Source organism: Leptonychotes weddellii, chromosome 7, assembly GCF_054177405.1.
Source record: "Leptonychotes weddellii isolate Sample4059 chromosome 7, ASM5417740v2, whole genome shotgun sequence".
NCBI lineage: Eukaryota > Metazoa > Chordata > Mammalia > Carnivora > Phocidae > Leptonychotes > Leptonychotes weddellii.
Genome location: NC_138375.1, coordinates 129,088,890 through 129,113,359, shown reverse-complemented (window position 1 = coordinate 129,113,359; position 24,470 = coordinate 129,088,890). Strand labels below are relative to the sequence as shown.

General features: G+C 38.6%; 1 protein-coding gene across 2 annotated transcripts in view; it reads left to right on the top strand.

Annotated features, from left to right (window-relative positions):
- Nucleotides 1-17,756, top strand: part of COMMD10 (COMM domain containing 10) — a 136,885-nt gene extending 119,129 nt beyond the window's left edge. For both annotated transcript variants that reach the window (XM_081827237.1, XM_081827238.1), the window contains exons 6-7: nt 16,662-16,721; nt 17,450-17,756. In XM_081827237.1, the coding sequence (XP_081683363.1) occupies nt 16,662-16,721; nt 17,450-17,488 (99 nt within the window). In that variant the 3' untranslated portion in view covers nt 17,489-17,756. The remainder of the gene's footprint in view (nt 1-16,661; nt 16,722-17,449) is intronic.
- Nucleotides 17,757-24,470: the final 6,714 nt, after the last annotated feature.

Below are 24,470 nucleotides of genomic sequence, written 5' to 3'. Positions count from 1 at the left end.
CCATTGTCTTCACAATTGCTAGCCTGAATTCCATCTCCGACATCTTGGTTATATCTGCATCCATTTGTAAATCTGCAGCATAAGTCATAATCTCTGAGTCTTTTCTGTTTTGGGGGCTCCTCCTAGTCATTCTGTTGATGGGTGTTTGAGGGAATGTATAGAGTCCAAATTATTGACCAGAACTCAAGCAAGATGCACCTGTTTTCTTGGGACCTTAGGGTTGCTGGCCTCTTATTTTCCCAGCCTATCCTCTGTGGGAGGGGCCTGCCACGCTATTACTCAGGGAACTCTGTTTGGGCAGAGTTGCCTTGTGCCCCTGTGCTGGGGGATGGGCTCAGCGGGAATCAGTTTTTGGGGCTTTTGTTCTCTGGTGGCTTTCCGCGTCTCTTCCACGAATCAGAGCAGAAGAGACCGTTTCCAACCCTCTGCCTCAGAGCAGAGAGATCGCAGTCTGTTCTTCAGTGAGCTCTCCAGGCCACACTGTCTCCATTTCTGTCCGTGCTGTTATAAACTGCAGCATCCTGGGTTGTGCGCCCCTCCGCAGCGCTCCCAGACCTGCCTCCAGGTTGGGGCACATCTCTGCCTTTTATGCTTCTAAAACCGCCAGCCGCTCCCAGTTTGCGCACAAGCGCGCACACGTGATCCCGCCACTCCAGGTTTCTGTCCCGGGGGCTGCAGTTCGCCCAGTCAACCCAGCCGCTCCAGGTTTCCGTCCCGGGGGCTGCCCTAGAGTCCTTTCCCCGCCGCTACCGGTCTGCGAGTCTGTGCCCGGTCCGCAGTGCGTGAGGCTGTCACTCACCGGTGGTGTAGGATCCCCACGGCCAGGCACCCTCCCGCTGCCCTTTATCCTCCGATACCTGCCTGGGGAATCACAGCTCCCCACTTTGTACCTCAAAACCAACCGCCTGCAGCTATTCTGTTTGTAGAGATCCAGATCTTCTTACATCTCAGGCTGGTTTCGTGGGTGCTCAGAGTGGTCTGGTAGATATCCAGCTCAATTCCGGGGACCAGTTGAAATAGGGTCCCCTACTCCTCCGCCATCTTTCTCCCCTGAATTTCCCAATAATTAACGACAGATACAATACCACAGCTCCCAGGATCATTTCCAAGTCTTTACATATTGAGGGACTGGACTACAAATCTTCTGAGATCTTTTTCACAGAAGTTTCATCTCTAATAAAAAATCTTGGCAGAACTCTTGGGGCGCCTGGGTGGCTCAGTCAGTAAAGTGTCTGACTTTGGCTCAGGTCACAATCTCGGGTCCTGGTGATGCAGTTTTAGAGTGGAGGTGAGGTGCGGTAGGTTGAGGTCCGGAGCTGAGGATCGAGAATGTCTTCAGTCTGCAGTTAGAATTTTAAACATTGCAGTGGTACCGTGTTAGAGTTTGTGAAATAGTCCCAGTGGTTCTTTTTTTTTTTTTTTTAATTAATTTAACTAAGACAAAAAGATTAGCTTTTTTTTTTTTTCTGAAAAGTTTTGAGGATTTGAAGACTTTAACTTCACATTATTTCTCCATTACTTAAGACACATTGGTGCCTCAGCAGCCATATTTATCAAAATATTTAGCCTCAGCATCACTTTTATGTATTTCTGTGTAGACTCAGAGAGGGGATGTAGATGTGCAAATTCATGGAGAGAACTTTTTTCTATAAATTAGCTTGATCTGCAGGTGAATGTGCTGTTTTATCTTGAGTGATCATAACACTAAAGTGGAAAGAACAATGATTGGTCTCCCCATAATACCACTTCCTGTTGGTTCATCTTTGTGGGACCAGCTGCCTCATCTTTTGAATAAAAGGGTTGAACTAGGTTATTGCCAAAGCTCTTTCTTACTGACATTTTGTGGTTCTCTTCACGACCTCAGTTCACCATGTAATATGCTTGTGTAGGTTTGCCTTTCCACATCTTCAAGCCCTAGAATTGAAAAGGACCTTGGGAGGTCATGTAGTCAAGCTCCTTCAGAGAAAAGGGAAAATTTGCTTTCCTTCCACCTATGGTGCTTTTGCTTGCACCTTCTCAAGCTGGCATCCTCTGAATCAGAGCTGATTGTAACATCTGTTACCCCTTTAGTTGCCAGGATTGATTCCACTGATCTGACAGATGGGCAGAGGATCCCTTCCTCCCTTCTGTCCCATGTACCTTCTTCCTGTAGTTGGGAGCGTAGCCATAAAGGGCAACCAGCCTACGTAGAGAAGGACTTTTCTTTGGTTAAGTGTAGACACCTTCCTGGTTGTCGTTGTATTGGCACTCTGTAATGTTTCTTGAATGATGAAATATTATGGACGACAGAAGTGGCTAATGCTTGTATGTATTAGTAGAATTTCATGGAGGTTTTTTGTTTTTTTCCGTCTGTGGTGAGAGCTTAAATTACATCCCTAGTTTTTTTGAGCAATAATAGTGAATAGAGATTCTGGAGTATATTTACAATTACCTATTACTGCGTATAGTTAGAACATAATCTGTAGGTGTATTTATCAAATAAATGGTACCTAATGATTTTTGCTTTATAAGCCCATTCAGCCGTCAGTAGAGCTTGAAATACTATTTACATGTTATCTTTGCCCTTCATTTCCGTCACTGAAAAGGAAAAAACTTGCTCTTTAAGTACCCAGCAAAGTATTTTTAGATTCAGTCAGAACAGGAGATTAGTAGTTTTTCTTTTACTGGAATCCTTCACTCCTCATTTTCTAGTTGAAAAGCTAATTGTATCATTTCTAATTCCGACATCCAACTTAGCAGTGTAAATTTGGTTTAACTCTTAGCCAGTTGATATTTGTGTTATTTAGAGGCTGTTTTTACTTGGATAATTTGTGCAGAGGCTAATGCATTTCTCTCTTGGAAAATGTATATGTGTTCCTAATTCCTAACTAATGGGAAAGCAAAGGATATTTTTACTGTCAGCTTTCATCAAGTGAGACTTCTCTGAAGGCCTTACTAAATTTTATTTCCATGGGAATTTTCTAATGGGTATATGCAACATTACCCAGGTGCTTGTAGACAGGACTACAAATTAAAAATGAAAAGGAATGGGTGAATACATCTTTCTTGTCTTTTAAGAAGGTGGCAGAATTTTAATCTCGCACTCTCATTTTCACTTTGCAGTGTGTGCAGAGAAGATGCAGAAAGTCTAAGTTGGGTTTTAATGCAGGAGACCAGCTTAGGCAATATAAGCAATGAATTTCCTAAATGGGTTCTTGGCTGTAATCTTATATGTTGAAGGCAGAAGAAAGAGAGTAAATCTAGTCTGTGTATGTTTACCTAACAGTATTAGCGACTTTAATGTGTTTTACCGGAAAATGGAAGACTGAAGACATATTTAAAAATAAGCTACCCAGTTTTATTGCCAGTATACTAACTCACTAAATTATTTTGATCCATGTAATAAATGCCCACCATACATTATCACGTACCATGCAGCTGTCAGTGCTCTTAACTTAATTTCTCTGAACAGAATTTGTGGGCCTGGTGGTACTTGCCATTTATGGAACACCCACCTACCCTAGATACTGGAATTCCATAGGGTTCAGCCCCAGGCTTTCCTCTCTTTTCATACTGCATTCTTTTCCTGGGCAATGGCATCCACTCTTGCAGTTTTGTTCTTGTTTGTTTTTTTGTTTTTTTTTTTTAAGATTTACTTATTTTAGAGAGAGAACACAAGCAAAGGGAGGGACAAGGGGAGAGAATTCTCAAGCAGACTCCCCACTGGGCATGGAGCCCCACATGGGGCTCGACCCCAGGACCCCAAGATCATGACCTGAGCCAAAACCAAGCCGGCCGCTTAACCAACTACGCCACTCAGGCACCCTAAGAGAGAGAATCTTAAGCAGGCTCTGTGCTCGAGATTTATTTATTTATTTAACAAATAATTTTATATTTATATTTATTTAATTTATTTAATAAATATTTATTTATTTTAGAGAAAGAGCATGAGCAGGGGGAGGGGCAGAGGCAGAGAATCCTCAGGCCGACTCCCTGCTGAGCACGAAGCCCAAAGTGAGACTCTATCCCACAACCCTGAGATAATGACCTGAGCCGACATCAAGAGCTGGAGGCTTAACCGACAGAGCCACCCACACACCCCACGCTCTTGCAGTTTTAAGTATCAATATATCATAACAAAATATATGTTTCTCTTACCTAAGTCTCTTTTTTGGCTTTCTAGACTTATTTCATTTATTTTCAGGGAAATCTCACTTAATCAAGCTCATTGTATCTGGAACTGCCCCTTTGATTCTCTCCTTCTTCAAATCTCTAGAGTTTCCTTATCTCCGCTGCCGCCATCCAGTTTCTCTTGCCAGAAAGCTGAGAGTTATTCTAACTTCTTCTGTTCCTTCACACACACACACACACACACCCTTACTCAAATCTCTCACTAAGTGCTATCTCTTCCACCTCTAAACCATATCTCAAGTTTTTCTGCTTTATCACTGTTGCCATCACATTAGGTCAAATCACTATCTGGCCTGGACTAATGCAGTAGCCTCCTAACTGGTCTCTCCACATCCCTTTGGCCAACTCCATTTACAAATAAAAGCCAAGGGCAGTTGTTAATATGTAGATACAATTATATCATTCTTACACTTAAAACTCTCCAATGGCTTTCCATTGTTCTTAAAAGAAAGATCTCTTTTGTCCATCCCAGAAGATGGGGTCTATCTGAGTTTGCTAGGGCTGCCATAACAAAGTACGTCAGACTGGGTCACTTATAACAGAAATTTATTTATGCACAGTCTGGAGGCTAGAAATTTGAGATCAAGATGTCAACAGGATTGGTTTCTTCTAAGACTTCTGTCTTTGGCTTGTAGATGGCCATATTCCCCCCGTGTCTTCACATGGTCTTCCTTCTGTGTGTGTCTGGGTCCTAATCTCCTCTTATAAAGACACCTGTCGTTGTTGGACTCAGGCCTACCCACATGACCTCATTTTACCTTAATTACCTCTTTAAGACCTCAGCGCTGTATACAGTTACATATTGAGGTACCAGGGGTTAGGATTTCAACGTGAATTTTGGGGAGACACAACTCAGTCCACAGCAGGGCTTAAACTGATGGTTGAGGGAGGAGTAAACATGTATAAAATGCACTACTCTGAGTAACGTTTCTTTGTTCCTTATGGTCTTGCTTCCACTATCATCTTTTCATCAAAATCTTAACTGCTATTAGGTCCACATATTGCCTTAAATAGCTATTAAAAAGATACTAGAAACAATTGTGTACAAGTATCTATTTCAGTCCCTGTTATCATTTCTTTCGGGTATATATTCAGGAGGGGAATTGCTGGGTCATATGGTAATTCTTTGTTCAACTTTTTCAGGAATTTCATGCTGTTTTCCACAACCACTGCACCAATTTACATTCCTACTAGCAATGTATATGGATTCCAATTTCCCTACATCCTCACCAACACTTGGGTTTTCTCCTCCCCACCCTCAAAATTATATCCTCCTTAGTTTCTCATTGCAGTTTGATTTGCATTTGCCTAATGACTGATGATATTGAGTATCTTTTCATGTGCTTACCTAACCATTTGTGTATCTTTTTTGTTCCGTCCTTTGCCTTTTTTAAAAAATTGGGCTTGTCTTTTTGTTGCTGAATTACAGGAGTTCTTTATATATTCTGGGTATTATACTCTTATTAGATAATGATTTGCAAGTATCTTCTTCCATCCTATGGGTTGTCTTTTTTCTCCCTCACTTCTTTTAAATCTTAACTCAGATGTCACCATCTCGGTGAGACCTTTCCTGGCCACTTACCACTGAATCTCCGCCTACCCACCTCCAGACACACATCTCCTTTCCCTGCTTTATTTTTCTTCCTAACACTGAACAACAGACATTCCCACACGTATGTATGTAGATTGTTATTGTTGGTGGTGGTGGTGTTACAAATCTTATTTGTTGTCTGCTTTTATTAACTAGAAGGAGGGGAATTTTTGTCTCTGTTACTCCTTAAGTATATGTAGTGTCTAGACCAGGCCTTGTAGATATTTAATCCGTATTTATTCAATAAAAATGAATGAATGAATTCAACACCTAGCAATGCCATATATTTTTTTTTTTTAAGTTGGGGAAATCGGCACATGTACAGAGAAAGAGCGCAGTGATTTGTAAAAGAGCACCTTTGGCCCCCCCATGATCAAGAAATCTATACAGTATTGTCATTACGTCAGAAGCCTCCCTTATGGCTCCTCCCAATTACTTCCTCCTTTGTCTGGTCACCCAGACGGGATCACTATTTCCGATACTTCTGGTAATATCTTTGTTACTTTCTTACTTTATAGTTGTCCCACATAAGCATTTGTCTCTAAAACCTCTTTTGCTGTTGTTTTTTAAATCCCCATATAAATGAAACCAATCAATATGTGTCTTCTGTGCCTTTCTCTGGCATTTAGATTATTTGAGAGTTGTGTGTGATACCGTATTTAGCTCTAATTTATTTTCAAGTCTGTATAACGTTCCATTGTATTGCTATACTACAATTTATTTATATATTCTTCTGTTGAAAGAGATTCCGGTTACTTCCATTTTTTGGTTCTTTTGAATATTGTTGCTGTCATTATTCATGTACCAGTCTCACGGTGTCCAAATGTGTACATTTCAATTGAACATAATACTAATACTTAGGAGTGAATTTTGGGGTCATAGGGTATGACAAGTTTTCAGAGTAGTTACACAGATCCACAGATTTTCATGTCTTCCCACAATATGGTTGCTAATGTATTTTCATATGATTTTGGCTGTTTGGACATCTTTTGTGAAGTGACCGTTCAAGTCTCTTGTATGTTTGTTTTGTTTGTTTGTTTTTCTTTTTTTAAATCAGAGCAAGGCTGTCAAGCCAGGACACTCTTGAGCAACCTGGACATACCCCTCTCTGTTGGGGAAACTGCCAGGAAACCTACCAAGAGGAGGGCTGTCCATAATTTCTAGGTTCTTTCCCACTTGTATTCCACCCGAGGCAGGCTTCGAGATCAGCACATTAGCTGCAATCCCTTTTAACAATCTCATCTGGCATCATGCAAGTCTCCCACTAGTTCACTCCTTCACGCCAGCCAAACACTACCACCCACTTGACTTTCTTTTTGTCTTTCATGAAGTATAATTGATACAACATGGTATTAGTTTTAGGTGTACAACACAATGTTTGGGTATATGTTCCCATCCATTTTTCAACTGAGTTTTTTATTGATTTGTAGGCATTTTTGTATATTCTGCATATGAGTCTCTGGCTTTCCTTTTAGTCTTTTGATGATGTGACTCAATGAATGGAAGTTCTGGATTTTAATATATTCTCACTGATTATCATTTTCTTTATAATTAGTTTATTTACTAGCAGCTTATTTGCCAACTAAAGATTATATAGTTAGCGTATTTTCATGTCATTTTAAAGGAGTCTTTATATACCCCAGGGTTATAGACAAATTCATGAATATTTTCTTTTAGCTTTTTCATTTTATCTTATCCATTTAGAACTGCACTCCATCTGGAAGGAAATGAATAAAAACTGGCAGGAAAGTGTGGGATATTTGGGAGATAGTGAGTACAGCAGTTTGGTTGGAGTACAGAGATTTTTTTTATTTTGGTGGGGAGAGTCTTGTGGGAAAAAAACTTTTTAAGTTAGATTAGGGAAGATTGTGTAGAACTAAGAAAAATATTATTCTGCTCTGTTCTCACATGAGCAGGTGTGATTTATTGTAATGTCCGAAACATGTTGGGTATAAGCACTTTTGTCTCAGAAAAGGGAGCATGCAGTCGTGTGGATGACTCAGTACACATCACCCACCCTCTTTACCCCCAACCAAACAATCACAACAAAAACCTATCTTACTTACTGACTTCCCTGTTAATGTTTAAAAAAAGTCTTCATTTACGTGGAGGAGTGTGTCTAATACTATTTTGACCTAGTTGGGTGTCGTTAAATTACTTCCCTTTTTTCTAGTAACATTTACCTATTGATGGTTATCCCTATTTTATCTCAGGTGGAAAGAACAGTTCAGGATAGCCCTTACCTTCCTGCTCTGACTCTTCTAGTTCATTGTCCATTGTTACCTGGTTGTTTTCCTCGGGTAGCTTTCTTACCACGGTGCGCCTCCAGGTGCTCATCTTTTAAAGAGGAATATTTTATGGCATGCCTGCCTCCTTGGACTGTTTTAAAATTAATATGAGGTATTGTAGGTGATTACCAGTGTCAGGAATTTTCAGAATACTTATCATCATATGAGCCTATTCTTTATTTTTTACTTTTTTAATCGAGTATTTATTTTTTTAATTCAAATTTTAGTTAACATACAGTGCAATATTGGTTTCTGGAGTAGAATTCAGTGATTCTTCACTTAATGCAACACCCAGTGATCATCACAACAAGTGCCCTGCTTAATGCCCATCAGCCAACTATCCTGTCCCCCACCCACCTCCCTCCATCTACCCTCAGTTTGTTCTCTATCATCATGACTCTTTTATGGCTTGTTTCCCTCTGTCCTTATCTTTTCCCCTTTCCCATATTTTTTCTTAAATTATGCATATGAGTGAAATAATATGGTATTTGTCTTTCTCTGACTGATTTATTTTGCTTAGTATAATACCCTATAGTTCCATCCACATCATTGCAAAAGGCAAGATTTATCCTTTCTGATGGCTGAGTAATATTCCGTGTATATATGTACCATGTCTTTATCCATTCATCAGTCGATGGACGTTTGAGCTCTCTCCATAGTTTGTGAGCCTATATTTTATTTGTGTGTGAAAAACAACTGTAATGCTTTTTATTTAAAAGCACATTTATGGAATTTCATGTTGTCTGCATTTACAGGAAGAAGGAATGATAGAAATACACATAACCTGACAATTTTTGTGGGACCCATGTAGTCTGTCTCTAAAAAGAGTTTTCCTAGGAGTTATCCATTACATCTAAAGCCCTAGGGTGAATTTTCTTCTTCTTTTCTTTTTCTTAAAGTATAGTTGATGTGCAATATTATATTACAGGTAACCCTTGAACGATATGGATTTGAACCAGGCAGGTCTACTTATAAATGGATTTTTTTTCCATTAATACAGTACAGCACTGTAAATGTATTTTCTCTTCCTTATGATTTTTTTAATAACATTTTCTTTTTTGTAGCTTACTTTGTGATAAGTATATACAGTATATAAAGTAAAAACAGTATACAATTCATGTAACTTACAAAATATATATTAATCAACTCTTTATGTTGCCAGTAAAACTTCCGGTCAACAGTGGGCTATTAGTATTTGAGTTTGGGCAGAGTTAAATGTTATATGTTGATTTTCGACTATATGGGGGGTTAGCACCCCTAACCCCCACATTGTTCAAGGGTCAACTTTAGCTTCAGTGAATCACTTCAGTACAAGTGATTCAACATTTATGTGCATTACAAAGTGATCACCATGATAAATCTAGCTACCATCTGTCACCATACATAATAGTTACATAATTATTAACTATATTCCCTGTGCTGGACATAGTATCCCTACGTGTTATTTATTCTATAAATGGAAGTTTATCCCTTTTAATCCTTATTCCCTGTTTCACTTATCCCCTCACCCCTCTCCCCTCTGGCAGCCACCAGATTGTTCCCTGTATCTGTGAGTCTGTTTCTGTTTTGTTTTGTTGGTTCGTTTGTTTTGTTTTCTATATTCCACTTGCAAGTGAAAATATACAGTATTTGTATTTCTCTGTTTGACTTACTTCACTTAGCATAATACCCTCTGTGTACATCCATGTTGTCACGAATGGCAAGATTTCATTCTTTTTTATGATTAATATTCCATTGTGTTTATATATACTGTATCTTCTCTATCCATTCATCTACTGATGGACATTTAGGTTGCTTCCGTATCTTGGCTGTTATAAATAATGCTGCAGTGAACATAGGTGTGCATATCTCTCTTCAGATTGGTGATTTGTTGGTTGTTGTTGTTTTTCTTCCCATAAACACCCAGAGATGGAATTGCTGGACCATATGGTAGGCCTATTTTTAATTTTTTGAAGAACCTTCATACTGTTTTCCATAGTAGCTACACCAATTTACATTTCCACCAACAGTGCAGGAGAGTTCCCTTTTCTCCCCATTCTTGCCAACACTTGTTATTTCTTGTCTTTTTGTTAACAGCCATTCTGACAAGTCATGAGATGATATCTCACTATGGTTTGGTTTTGCATTTCCCTGATGATTAGTGATATTGAGCATCTTTTCATGTGTCTGTTGGCCATCTGTAAGTCCTCTTTGGTGAATTGTCTGTTCAGTCCCTCTGCCCATTTTCTAATCATATTTTTGGGGTTTTCTTTTTCCTATTGAGTTGTGTGAGTTTTTTATATATTTTGGTAATTAACCCATTATCAGTTATATCATTTACAAATATCTTCTTTCATTCAGTAGTTTGCTTTTTTGTTTTGTTGATGGTTTCCTTTACCATACAAAAGCTTTTTAGTTTCATGTAGTCCCATTTGTTTACTTTTGCTTTTGTTGCCCTATCCTGGGGGGACAGATCCAAACAATCTTGTTCAGACTGATACTGAAGAGCTTTTGCCTGTGTTTTCTTCCAGTAGTTTTATGGTTTCTGGTCTTAAACTTAAATCTTTAATTGGTTTTGAGTTTATGTTCATGTATGGTGAAAAAAAGTGATTCAGTTTTATTCTTTCACGTGTAGCTGTCCAGCTACATTTATTGAAGAGACTGTCTTTTTCCCATTGTATGTACTTGCCTCCTTTTTTGAAGATTAATTGACTGTATGAGCATAGGTTTATTTCTGGCCTCTCTCTTCTATTCTATTGATCTGTGGTATGTGTGCGCACGCATGCCAGTACCATACTGTTTTGATTACTACAGCTTTGTACTATATCTTGATATCAGGGATTGTGATACCTCCAGTTTTGTTCTTCTTTTTCAAGATTGCTTTAAGTTATTTGGGGTCTTTTTGATTCCATACAAACTTTAGGATTGTTTGTTCTATTTCTGTAAAAGATGCCATTGGTTTTTTGATAGGGTTTGCATTGAATCTGTAGACTGCTTTGGGTAGTAGTAACATTTTAACAATATTATTTCTCCTAATCCATGAGCACAGAATATCTTTACATTTGTTTGTGTCATCTCCAGTTTCTTTCATTAATGTCTTGTAGTTTTTAGAGTACAGGTCTTTTACCTCCTTAGTTAAATTTATTCCTAGGTATTTTATTCTTTTTGATGCAACTGTGAGAAATACTGTTTTTTAAATTTCTCTTTCTGATATTTTGTTGTAATTGTATAGAAATGCCACAGATTTATGTATCTTAATTTTGTATCCTTCAACTTTACTGAATTTATTAGTTCTAGAGGTGGAGTCTTTGAGGTTCTCTGTATTTAGTATCATGTCATCTGCACATAGTTTTACATCTTCTTTTCCAGTTTGAATGCTTCATTTCTTTTTCTCGTCCAATTACTATGGCTATGACTTCCAATGCTGTGTTGAATAAAAAGTGTCAATAGTGGCATCCTTGTCTTCTTACTGACCCGAGAGGAAAAGCTGTCAGCTTTCCACCACTGAGTGTGATGTTAGCTGTGGGTCTGTCATAGGTACATTCCTTCTGTATCCACTCTGTTGTGAGTTTTTATCATAACTGTATGTTGAATTTTATCAAATGCATCTTCTGCATCTGTTGAGATGATCATATGATTTTTACCCTTTTTGTTAGTGTGGTGTATCACGTTGATTTATTTGTGGATGTTGAACTATCTTTGCATTCTTGGAATAAGTTCTACCTGATTGTGGTGTATGATCCTTTTAACGTACGGTTGAGTTCAATTTGCTCATATTTTGTTGAGGATTTTTGCATCAGTCTTCCTCAAGGATATTGGCCTTTGATTTTCTTTTTTATGGTCACTTTGTCTGGTTTTGGTATCTGGGTAATGCTGGCCTCCTAGGATGAGTCTGGAAGCATTCCTTCTTCTTCAGTCTTTTGGGAGAGTTTGAGAAGGATAGGTATTAACTCTAGTTTAAATGTTTTATGGTAGAATTTACCTATGAGGCTGGTCTAGGACTTTTGTTTGTTGGGAGGTTTTTTTTTTTATTATTACTGATTGAATTTCATTACTATAGTGATCAGTCTGTTCAGATTTTCTCTATCTTCTGGACTTAGTCTTGAAAGATTGTATGTTTGTAGGAATTTACTCATTTCTTCTAGGTTATCCCATTTGTTGGCATGTGATTATTTGTAGTACTGTCTTACGATCCTTTGTATTTCTGTGGTATTGGTTGTAATTTCTCCTCTTCCATTTCTGATTTTATTTATTTGGGCCCTCTCTTTTTTTTCTTGATGAGTCTGGCTAAAGGTTTAGCAATTTTGTTTATCTTTTCAAAGAACTAGCTCTTAGTTTCATTGATTTTTTTTGGTCTCTATTTCACTTATTTCCCCTCTGATCTTTTATTATTTACTTCCTTCTACTAACTTTGGGTTTTACTTGTTCTTTTCTTGTTCCTTTAGGTATAAGGTTAGATTGTTTGAGATTTTTTTCTTGTTTCTTGAGGTGGGACTGTATCGCCATAAACTTCCCTCTTAGAAGTATTTTTGCTATGTCCCATAGATTTTGAACAGTTGGGTTCCCACTTTTATTTGTCTCAATGTATTTTTTTATTTATTCTTTCTCTGTTGACCCATTGTTTATTATTAGCATGATGTTTAGCCTCCACATGCTTGTGGTTTTTCCAGCTTTCTTCTTGGGATTGATTTTATTTTCATACCACTGGGGTAGCAAAAGATGCTTGATATGATTTCAGTCTTCTTAAATTTATTAAGACTTGTTTTGTGACCTAACATGTAACCTTTCCTGGAGCATGTTCCATGTGCACTTGAGAAGAATATGTATTCTGCTTTTGGATGGAATGTTCTGTATATGTCTATTAAGTCCATCAGGTCTAATGTGTCATTTAAGGCCAGTGTTTCCTCATTGATTTTCTGTCTGGGTGATCTATCCATTGAAGTAAGTGGGGTGCTGAAGCCCCTACTATTATTGTATTACTGTCATTTTCTTCCTTTATGTCTCAATTTACTTTTTTTTTTCTTCTTCACCAAATCTACTAAATGTTACCCATGAGTTATCCTGGATAATAGCAGGTATCCATTGATATTCCTTTAAACACACAAGCAGTAAAAAGCCCTCCCAGAAATAATTTTTAGTACTTAACTAGTCATTATATTCCTTCAGAAGACAGTATAAACTCCCTGTTAGAATTACCATTTTTTTTAATTCTTTCAACTTAAAGTATAATTTGCCTTGTATGAAAATGTTGTTTGTATCTGATTACTGGAAGAATGGGGATGTAATGTTCTCATAAACTTTTTTCTTAAACACTTGGCTATGTAAAAAGTAAAATACAGTACTATCTAAAGATATGTCTATATACACATGTATATAAAAAATACATACATGTATTAGTTTGTTTCACCAAGTGATTAGAGGTATGTAGTTCAATTTAAAATACTTTTGGTGGGTGCCTGGGTGGCTCAGTCGTTAAGCGGCTGCCTTCGGCTCAGGTCATGATTCCGCATCGGGCTCCCTGCTCGGCGGGAGGCCTGCTTCTCCCTCTCGCACTCCCACTGCTTGTATTCCCTCTCTCGCTGCGTTTCTCTCTGTCAAATAAATAAATAAAATCTTTTAAAAAAATAAAAAAATAATAATAAAAAAATAAAATACTTTTGGTATATGGTTGACAAAATGACAGAGCATTTTGATTACTTGGAACTATAGTTTTACATCACTAAGATATTTCTCTTCTTATTTAGTATGACATAATAGGCCGCAGTTTATTATCCAGACTATCTTTCTGACTCTTTCAGGGTGGGGGGGGCGGAAACGGGACCAAATAGTCAAGTCTCATTATCTACTGACAGTGATAGGAAGCACATGGATAATTAAACCCATTGTCAGATATAGTCTAAGAACTACTGTAGCCATGATTTTCTACATCTTCCTCCTGAAAGCTTGTTGTTAGAGTTGCGACTGATAGCTGAGATGGCACTGGTTTGAATTTCATTTTTATTTTCTCTTCTTCCCTTAACAAACATACTAATGAACCATGAGTTGAGTCAGAGGTCCAGAGTGTTCATAGAGCTAGACAATCCAAGCCCAAGCACCCCTGAAATACTAATAATTGGACTCTCATTAAACTTAATGCACTTCTTACATCCTTGTTGGGTCTAAACTGCCACTGATTTGTGTCCAGACATGAAACTGAAGAGAAGTTGTTTGAAAATATGCTTCCTTAGTGAACAGAACCTTCCATACATTTTCTGAAGAGTAAACAATGAAGCTAGAGAGTTGATTGTGGTTTGATAAAGCAGATTTGTGACTTTCTAGTTAAATTCTCAAAAAAGGCTAAGAGTATGTTTTCCTCCTAAAAACATCATGGTCCAAGGAAGGATATTGATCACACCCATTCCTGATATTTGTGGGACCTAAAGCAGGAGTAAAAATGGAGGCCTTGGGTCATATATCTAAATTTAAAGTCATAAATAAAGTTACCACACTACTAAGTAAATGCAATCTGTACTCCTTTCTTGATAATATACCTTAAGTAATGTCCTGGAAGGCGAGATTTAGATTTAGAATTCTTGGGCTCTCTGGGGTTCCATGTCAGAACATGACAATGTGGGGAGTTGGCTCTTAGCCAGCCCCCCTTTCCTTTTTGTCCTACATATCTATCTGAGTTCCATCATTACCCTCCTTAAACAACTGCCCTTGGCCACCCCTTGGGTAAACATAGATTCTCAAATTCTAAGAATAATCTCTGTACACGTAGATACGGAATACTTAAAGCCACTCCTGTATTCTCCCGTATTCTCGTGGTCTTCCCTAAGTCACTGTGGGTTGAATGAGAAATGATAATGATAATAGCTATCAGTGATTATACCTGCCAGACATTGGCATAAGTTCTTTGCATATTTTATCTCAGGTATCAGCATTTCCCCTTCTTGGGGCTAAGTATTTCAGTAAAGCAAGACACTAAATATATATACACATTTCTCGCTATATATATACATATACACATACACAACACTCAGGTGCGGATGTGCACACACGTTATTTTAGTTGTTGTTATTTTAAGAAGTATGTTTTCAAAGTCACCTTCCTTCCTTTTCCTCAGTGCAACCTTTTAGAAAACACTAACTTGAAACAAAGCAAAATCCAGGAACCAAGAACCCAGCTTAGCTGTGACCTCAGGTGTACGAACAGCAAGCCAGTTGTTCACAAACTGATTCAGTCTTCAGCCCCTCCTAACGTTTGGATTGGGGGGAAAGTAATAAACTTGCCTTGCTTTTCCATAGGGTAAACTGAGGCCTGTCTTCTCCCTTTAACTGCTGGGAGGAAATACAGCACTGCTAGGTAATGCTGATTTGAACCTTTGGGGGTTCAATGATGTGTGTCAGTTAGCCTACTACTTTTTTATCCTTCCTAAAGGATGAGGCTTTAAGGCAGATATGCTGTTGATTCATTTTAAAGCTTAACTACCTATGTAGGTGTTACAGGAGCAAAGAAAATGTGTGGAATTTGATCCTCTGTACCTTGGCTTCTTGAAAAGGGAGGTGCCATATCTGAGCATAGCCCCATTGACTCTCCTGGAGTTAGCTGGAGATACTTTGTTTTGAAAATGTTGGCTTTGTGAGTAGGAATGGAAACCATTAAAACAGATAAGACAAAGAGAAAAGGAGCCATAGAAACAGAAAGAGAATTAGGAAAATGTTGGAAATGACTTCAAGCAATTACATACGTGAATCCATGTCTCTTTTCAACCTTTGTCCACTTCTTCAGCTCATGGTGCCCGTTGGATGTCCCGTGAGCACAACAGTGTGGTCAGAGCAGGGAGCCCATTCTTGGCCTTCTCTCCTCATTAACTTTCATTTGCCAGAGATACCTTGAATAAAACAGGTTGACCAATCTTCAGGAACTACTTTAAGTGTTCCCTCAGTTTACAAAGTCAACCCAAAGCAGGTTGGTGTGGGCCAGATTCCTGTTGTAGTCTGCCGCACTGTCGTGCAGACGTGCCCGGTATCCCTCAGCACCCACGGCTCCCGTGAAGGTTCCCCCGTCACATCTGAGGCGAAAGGAAGGAGTGTGGTTAAGTCTCCGCTTTGAAGCTGTCATGTTAATTGTGAACTTTTGCTGAGTCTGTACGTTAGAAAAGGTAACCATCTCAGCATGTTAAGATCGTAACTGCTAGATTAATGCTCGGAGGCAGCAGCTGTGCTGACGGGAGGCATTCATGGCCGGATGAGTTCAATCACATATGCTGCGTCCAGTGTCTTTGAGTAATGGTATTTGCTAGATTCCAAATGGACTGCTGAGAAACATGAAATGCAATCTCCTATATTATCTCTATCTTGAGAAAAAAAATAGGTAATGAAATTGTTCTCTTGCTGGCTTCTATTTTATTAACCTTTGTGGAGTCAACGTAAAGAACAGATGTCCCTATAGAGTTGAAACCTTTAGCTAAAGTGGAGTGTCATTAAGCGCGTCTGTGAGTTCTAGCAACAGTGGGGTTGAATGGAGCAGGTAAGTATTTTTTTAAAACCAGTCAGAGAATAATAGGGCATATTCTGGGGCTAGCCAGAGAGAAGAAACTGCAGTGTGCATTGTATACAACTAAATTCATTCTTTCTTTTTCTTCCTTACAGAGCGTGGAGAAAGTTCTTGTGGAATTCAGTCACAAGGAATTGTTTGATTTCTATAACAAGGTCTATATTTTTAAAATAATTTCTGCTATGTGGGGTTTTACATAATGTTGCCTTCTTTTTATGAATTCTTATTTTTAAGTGACCTGTTATGGAGCTAAGTTCTTTAAACATCCCTTGTAAACACCGTATGTTTCACGGCGGGAAGCATTGCCAAGCCGAAGAGAATCTGACAAACTAAATCAGGAAGAAAGTGGAAATGGTTTTAATTAAAGCTATGGGATTGTTACTTTAGAGCAAAGCATTCAGTAATGAACTATGTGGTACCAAGCCACACTGGCACTTTAGGTATATTTAACATTAAATATTTTAATTTCTGGGCCCAAGAGGAAAGGGAGGTGCCAGGGCTGTAAAGATTTATCTTTGAGTGTTTGTCATGTTTCTTTCCAAATCCTGACTTTGTGAGCCAGGAAGATGCACTCCCCCACCCCCCAACTTCAAAAGTCTTGTGTAGTGATCATTTAAATTAAAACAGCTGAGTGTACTTAAAATAGTAGAATTTAGAAATCCTCCTTGGCACATTGGAAAACTTAGATCACAGCCATGAATTCTAATACCTTCATATGAAAAGAAAACTTTCCTACGTGGTGAATCTGTTGCTGTGTGAATGGATTTAATATGCATGGTTGCCGCTGCCAATCTGTCCCTCCCCTGGGCAAGTTTCTGAGCAGCCCTTCATATGCATTTCTCGCCTTTCAGCAACTTTTCTCTTGTTTTGTCTTTATGAATAGCTGGAGACCATACAAGCGCAGCTGGATTCCCTCACATGATGTTCCTGAAGACTGGCTTCTCCATCACACTCCTGCCACCTCATCATTCTGCACTGACGATGGGCCGCCAGGTTATGTTTTCCGAAGGATTCAGTAGCTTTCTTCTTGTAAACGACGGGGCTTACCGCTTCTTAGAGAAATAACAGCCAAGGGAGATCATTGTTTCGAGAGCTTCTAATACCCATTCTCTCCTTCTGTGAGCCAACGGCAAACAATTGTAAAGAATGCTTTCGCTTAAAAGGAAACAGTAAATACCATATTGTTATTATTGTCTTGTTTTTGCTTTATTGCCTGACCTGTTCATTTTTTACGTATTTGATGACACCTTTATGTATCAAGGAGGCTCCCTGGATACAAGGGATAATGTGTACCTTAGAATACAAAACTCCGGTAATTACCTTATTAAAGCAAGAAAGCAACCAAATGGCAATCAGATACTCTATTTTTCCTTGAGTATAATGATGTTTCACTTGGGAAATAACATAGGAAAGAAATTTAAAAGAGAGATGGTAGTAGTGTATCAGTTAATTCCAGTGTGAGCTTCTCAGTGCACTTTAATTTTTTTGTCTGAGTGTAATGATCTAATAATAGTCCAGGTTTCTGTGTGCTTTTCTTTGTGCTGCAAATTAATAATGATTCACTTCATAGTAAGAGAGAGATTCAGATCATAAATAAAAATAATTGTCCTGAGTGCTAAGTCATTATCCTTAAAATTTCAAAACAGATACCTTTTACATTTTCTTTCTATAAATATGTTAATTAATTGTAGTCAATAAAATGTTTATGTTTTAGAATTAGGTGAACTGAAGTACACAGTATTTTATGCTGTGACTATATATAAACATGAGTATGGTTGCCTATAAAAAAATATTACCAGTTGGATTTTTATGAATGAAATATTTGTTCTCTATAGTTTCCACAGAGAGAAACAGAGCCGGTAGGAGTGGGGAGTTGGGAGGGGAGAAATTGAGGGTGACATAGACATTGATTTGAGTCAAATGTGACTTTATTCATATGGAGGAATTTGATCTCAGAAAGGTCCTATGGTTAAACAAACAGCCATTGAAATTAAATCACAGTCCTTTTATGAGGTATCTGCTTTGAAGGTCTCTCAAATAAATGTTCAGTGTATGGAGTTTATGCCCTTGTTTGTATGTGTGCTCTATGTTGTTGCTTAGAATGATTGGGAGTTTGGATGATTTCAGAAAGTAGTATTATAGTTGCTGTCCGTAGTTGATTAATTTGAAAAGTTTTGTTAACTTAAAACTTCCATTGATAAGATATCTGGAAGACGTGTTTCTAATACAACAGGTTTATTTCCATATGTAGCTTATGGGAGCTGTCTTATTTTGTTACACTCTGTTCTGCCAGTTCCAGAGGGAAAAACCTGACTACTTACACATTTTGGTAACTATTCCTTCAGACTTCTTATATACAAAAACACATACATCATCTCAAGTTGAATTTGTTAGGGCCTCCTGACAGTGACCATATGGACAGGTAGAAGTTTTCATTGGTTTAATGGCCAATTTAACTCCCAGTGTAGGTATCTAAATTAAACGTGACAGTCCAAAATGAAATTCTCATTAGTAGCTCATTTTATGCTCCCTAAAAGACCTGGTTTTATACTCTCTAGGAGTATTATCTAGAACTGTGCAAAAATGCGGTAAATAGTTTCCTCTCGATGAGTCTAGTTCAAGAAAGTCTGACCAAAGGCATTGAAGAAAGGACAAGTAGAAGGTCTAATTCCAACTGAGAAACATAACTATTCCCCAAATATATTTAATTGCAGATCATGTCATTCTTTAAGGTGCCAGCATTGCTATGATACACAGATCAAAGAAAATACCATTCCCAAACAGTACTGAATACCTGTGACTTTTTCATAGATATAATGGAGTTGGAGGGTCAAGTGCTGGAACCCCCTCTCTTAGCACTCTTACATGAGTGCCTGACAAGAGGACTGAACACAAATAGACTTACTTGCTAGAAAGGAACCAATGTACTATTTTTACACCTACTACAGATAATACCTGCAATGCTCCAGTAGTAATTTGTGATTCTTTTTAATGATGAAAAACCAAAAATCATAAAGAAATAACTTAAAAGTATAGACTCTTATCATCCAAAATGGCCATTTAATGACATTTTGGTAGATTTTACTGTAGTGGGGTTTTTTCTACCCATATGTCTTTCTTGTTCTTTTTTCTTCCTTTCCTAACACGTTGGAATAATGCCATAAATACAGTTTAATACTTTGCTTTGCTTGTGTAACATTATACATGAGCATTTTTCCTGTCCTTATTATCTAAAACAATTTTAATGTAGTTACCCAATCTGTTGTTGGACGTTTAGACTATTTCCATTTTTTTAACATACTATAGAACTTATTGATGGCATATCTTTATATCTATAACCCCTGGACCACATCTGTCATTATTTTATTAGTATAGATTACTAGAGGTGGGATTACCTAAGAAGTATGAAGATTTATTTCCTATTTTTATCTTTAATGGTATTTTATTATAAAAATCATAGTTGCCCATAGTAAAAAAAAAAAAAAAAGTTCCTGTTTTGCCAGTCTCACTCCCACTTCCCAGAAGTGCCCACCTAACTACTTGGAAACTTTTGGTCTATGTCTTTTCAGACATCTTAGGCAAATACATACCACACACACACATGCCTTTTTGTGTATGCTTTTATGTTTTTACTTAAACATTTATTTATGTGTTTATTTATTTTTAAGTAGGCTCCATACCCAACATGGAGCCCAACACAGGGCTTGAACTCACGACCCTGAGATCAAGACCTGAGCTGAGATCAAGAGTCTGACGCTCAACTGACTGAGAAACCCAGGCACCCCTACTTACATTTATTTTAAAGTCATTTTGCATATTGTTGAATTCTTTTCCCAAAGGCCCATATCCATTTATACTGTCACCAACAGTGAAGGAGAATTCACCTGCCTCAAGACAACTTCATCACTCTTTTCTACTACTGCACATTTCATTCTCCACATTCTCCTTAACTTGGGACCAGGTTTTGGGAAGAGCATTGGGTGAGAGAGAACTGGACACTGGAACATCACTAATTACTTGGGCTATGTCACGTTGGTAACTCTAGAAGGATCAAAGAGGAGATCTCTTCTGTAATCAGCAAATGTGAGAGGTACTAGCACGGTATTTAAGTGTAAGGACACTGAAGTCAGACATTCATTTCCTCAACAAATATTCAGTGAGTGCCTATGATTCTAGGAATTTCATAGGCTAGCACCGTGTTAACAATGATGAAGAAAATAAATATGGTTCCTGGCTTCTTAAAGCATAATATGTTAAACAGTCAATTTTTTAAAAAGCAAGAAAATGTAATAAATTGTGAACAAGTATGGGATGAAAAATAATTGGCTTCTATTTAGAGAAAAAGATAGGACCAAACTTAGATCGGGGCATCAAGGAAATCAAATCTCTCTGAGGAAGTGAGATTTGAAGTGAGTCCTGTGGGATGAGGTAGAACAAAGCAATTGAAGAAGAGAGTAAATAATAGAAGACTAGAGTGAAAAAGCATTCTGGACAATGAGAATGGCCCATCCAGCATCCCAGAGATTGGAAAAGGCTTAGCATCTTTCAGGAACCAAAGAAGATCCATGTGACCAGAGTGTCGTGGACAAGGAGAGAGTAGAATGCGTTACAGTTATGAGGTAGTCCTGTCACCTCTACCGCCAAAATGGCTTGCAAATGTATCTCCAGGGCACTGCCATTTCCAGGCTATACCACCATCTTTACCTTGGCCTTCCTGCCTCCGCTCTACCCCTCTTCAACCCTCTCTTCACACAGAGCTGATATTTCTGGAACATTAGTCACATTAATTATACCATCTCTCTGCTTAGAACCCTTCAAGGCATCCTATTACACTTGAAATAAAATTTAAGTGTCTGGACCCTTGGGACAGACTAAGAGTCATGTCCTAGTTCCACTACTTTTTGTGGTGCTCAGTTTGCTCAAGCTCAGTTTCTTCATCTTTGTAATGGGAATAAAAATAATCTACATAACATGGGAGTGTTCATGTAGATTAAATGAGAGAATTCATGTTAAACAACATAATTCCTGATTTGCAATAATCACATAATAAATGTTGGCTGTCATTTCATAATCATTAAGAAAATGACCAGGGTTTCTATTGAAATTGTTCCAGGTAGGTTTGAATTTAAGTTGAAATTGCAGAAACCTTGCTACAGAGCCCCTTCCCTTTAAATTTACTTGGAGGTCTAATAAAAACTCTATCCCATGATCACCAGTTTCAAACATGATGCCAGTTTATCTCACTTTTAATTTTTTATTAACATGGTAAGATAATCTATCTATAGATATAAGATATCTATATCTTATGGGATAGGATCAGAATATGAAATTTTTCTTCTAGGACTCTCTTTCTGTATAGCTCTCCTGACTCTGACCCATCTTTTGCTCTAACTCTATTCTTTGAATTTCTGTATCTTACCTTAAACAATGTCTTCTACACCTTATTCATTATTCCAGGGGTCATCAAACTATGTCCAGCCCATCCTTTGTTTTTATCAAGCTTTATTGGAACAAAGCTATGGTAGACAGACTCCCAGTCATCCCTGCCTTTTGGTATTCACATTCCAGTACAGTCCTCTGCCCTCGACTGTGGGCACCACCTGTTACTTGCTTCTAACCACTCAAATGTGGCAAAGGAAATGGGATGTCACTCCCCTGGTTGTTGCGTTATGTAAAATTCTATTGTGCCACCAAACTTACTCTAGAAATTTTTTTCCCTTCTTGGCTTGGAAGAAGCAAGCGGCCATGTTGTAAGAGGGTCTGTGGGCAGAACCATATGGTAAGGAACTGTGGGTGACCTCTAGGAGCTGAGGGCGACCAGCCAGCAAGAAACCAAGGCCCTACGCTGGCAGCCCCACAGCCACGGGAAATAAATCGACAAACAACACGAGTGAGTTAGGAAGTGGACTCTTTCCCAGTCAGGCCTGCAGATGAGAACGCAGCCCAACTGACTATGATTGCAGCCTTGTGAGATTCCCTGGGAAGGACTCAGACTCCTGACCCACGGTAATGAGATAATAAATGTGTGTTGATGTAAACTTGTAAATGTATAGTAATTTATTTTACTGTAATGGATGTGTAAAACAACAGCCATGCTCTTTTGTTTACATTCAGTCATATAGCCTATGACTCTTTTGCTCGACGACAGCAGACGTGAGTAGTTGCCACATAGAGTATGTGACCCAGAGAGCCTAAAATATTTACCATGTGGCTCTTGAGAGGAAAAGTTTGCTGATGCATGCTTAGACCATGCTTCCCTGGGGCCTCCCTGGAGGATAGAGCAGTTGGCAGAGGATACAGAAATCTGTAAGGTGGATGTGGTGTATCTTTCCATAGCAGCACTTTAATTTTTGCCAGCCACATGGCCATCAATTGGAAATTATATTTTCTTTTTTTTTAATATATATTTTATTTATTGACAGAGAGAGGGAGAGAGAAAACAACAGAGCACAAGCAGGGGGAGCGGCAGAAGGAGAGGGAGAAGTAGGCTCCCTGCTTAGCAGGGAGTCTGACATGGGGCTCGATCCCAGGACCCCAGGATCATGACCTGAGCCAAAGGCAGACGCTTAACCGACTGAGCCACCCAGGCACCCCAGGAATTTTATTTTCCATCCTCTGCAGCTCCTGCAGCCACGTGACTAGGTCTTGCCAGTGAAATGTGAGTGGAAATGACATTCCTCTTTAGTTTTCTTTCCCCTTTCTAGGACTAAAACATAGATCTGGAGCTGGGTCATCTTTGAGCAGACAAGGATAATGCCATAAGGGGTAGGGAGCAACAAGATGGCAGGAAGCTGGGTCCCCGGGGTAGGGAGCAACAAGATGGCAGGAAGCTGGGTCCCCGGGATAGAGAGCAACAAGATGGCAGGAAGCTGGGTCCCCGGGGTAGGGAGCAACAAGATGGCAGGAAGCTGGGTCCCCGAATGTCCTATGGAGCAGGGCTGCTATTAGGCGCTTGACAAGCTGCCATCTCTACACCATCACATGAGGAATTCATTGTCTCCTATGAGGAGCTCTACTTGGGATCTGTTTGATTGGACAGCTTAGCCTAGAGCCTAATATGGGGGCAACATGATTTTAATTAGTTATTTAGAGCATTTATATTTTTTAAAGAGACACGAACGTTTTATGGCATAGAGTTCAAAATACGTATACATGTTAAGGAGAAAATGGGAAGCGTTTAAATATCTTTTGCTTGCAACCTGCAACTTCAGGCTAAACCCTCAGAGCTACTGGGAAGATATATTTACCCTCCTCCCCCAACGTGGTTCCTCGGAAGGAGAAGTTTGAGGAGCCGTGGGTGTATATCATAAATTTCCCCCCAGAGTCTTCACAGAATCCTTTTTCCACTGTTGAGGAAGAGGGCCAGGACAATTCTGACTTGTTCAGGCTCATTAGTCAGAAGCTGCTCAGGAATTAGAATTTAAGTTTCAGATGAGTCCATTTTGCTTCCCTGAAACTTTGATTTTTGTCATCATTATGCAAATAGTTCTACTCGATACACCAGCCTCATTTAATGCTAAAATTAGGAACACATTAATTTGAAGGATTTTATAGTAAAGCTTAATGGCATTTATAATTTTAGAGAATTTCAAAGATTTTATCATTGCTTCTTCTCTGCCTGCCCCCTCCCCATACATGTACTTTTGAAGCTTTTAATAGTCTTTTGCTTTTCTCTGAGGTGTAAGGTTGTACTAGCTGCTGAAGGCCTATGATTTAAATCCAAGCGATGGCAGTTTTCACAGTCTGCTTTGTTTGTTGTATTTGAAATGAAAAGTTAACAGTTTTTCTTTCAAAAGAAATAGTCTACAAAGACAAGACAGCTGAAGCAGGTCCAGTCTAAAAATCTGTAAGGAAGAGGATGCTACAGGATTAGTGAAACTGGCAGGAAAAATAATGAATATATA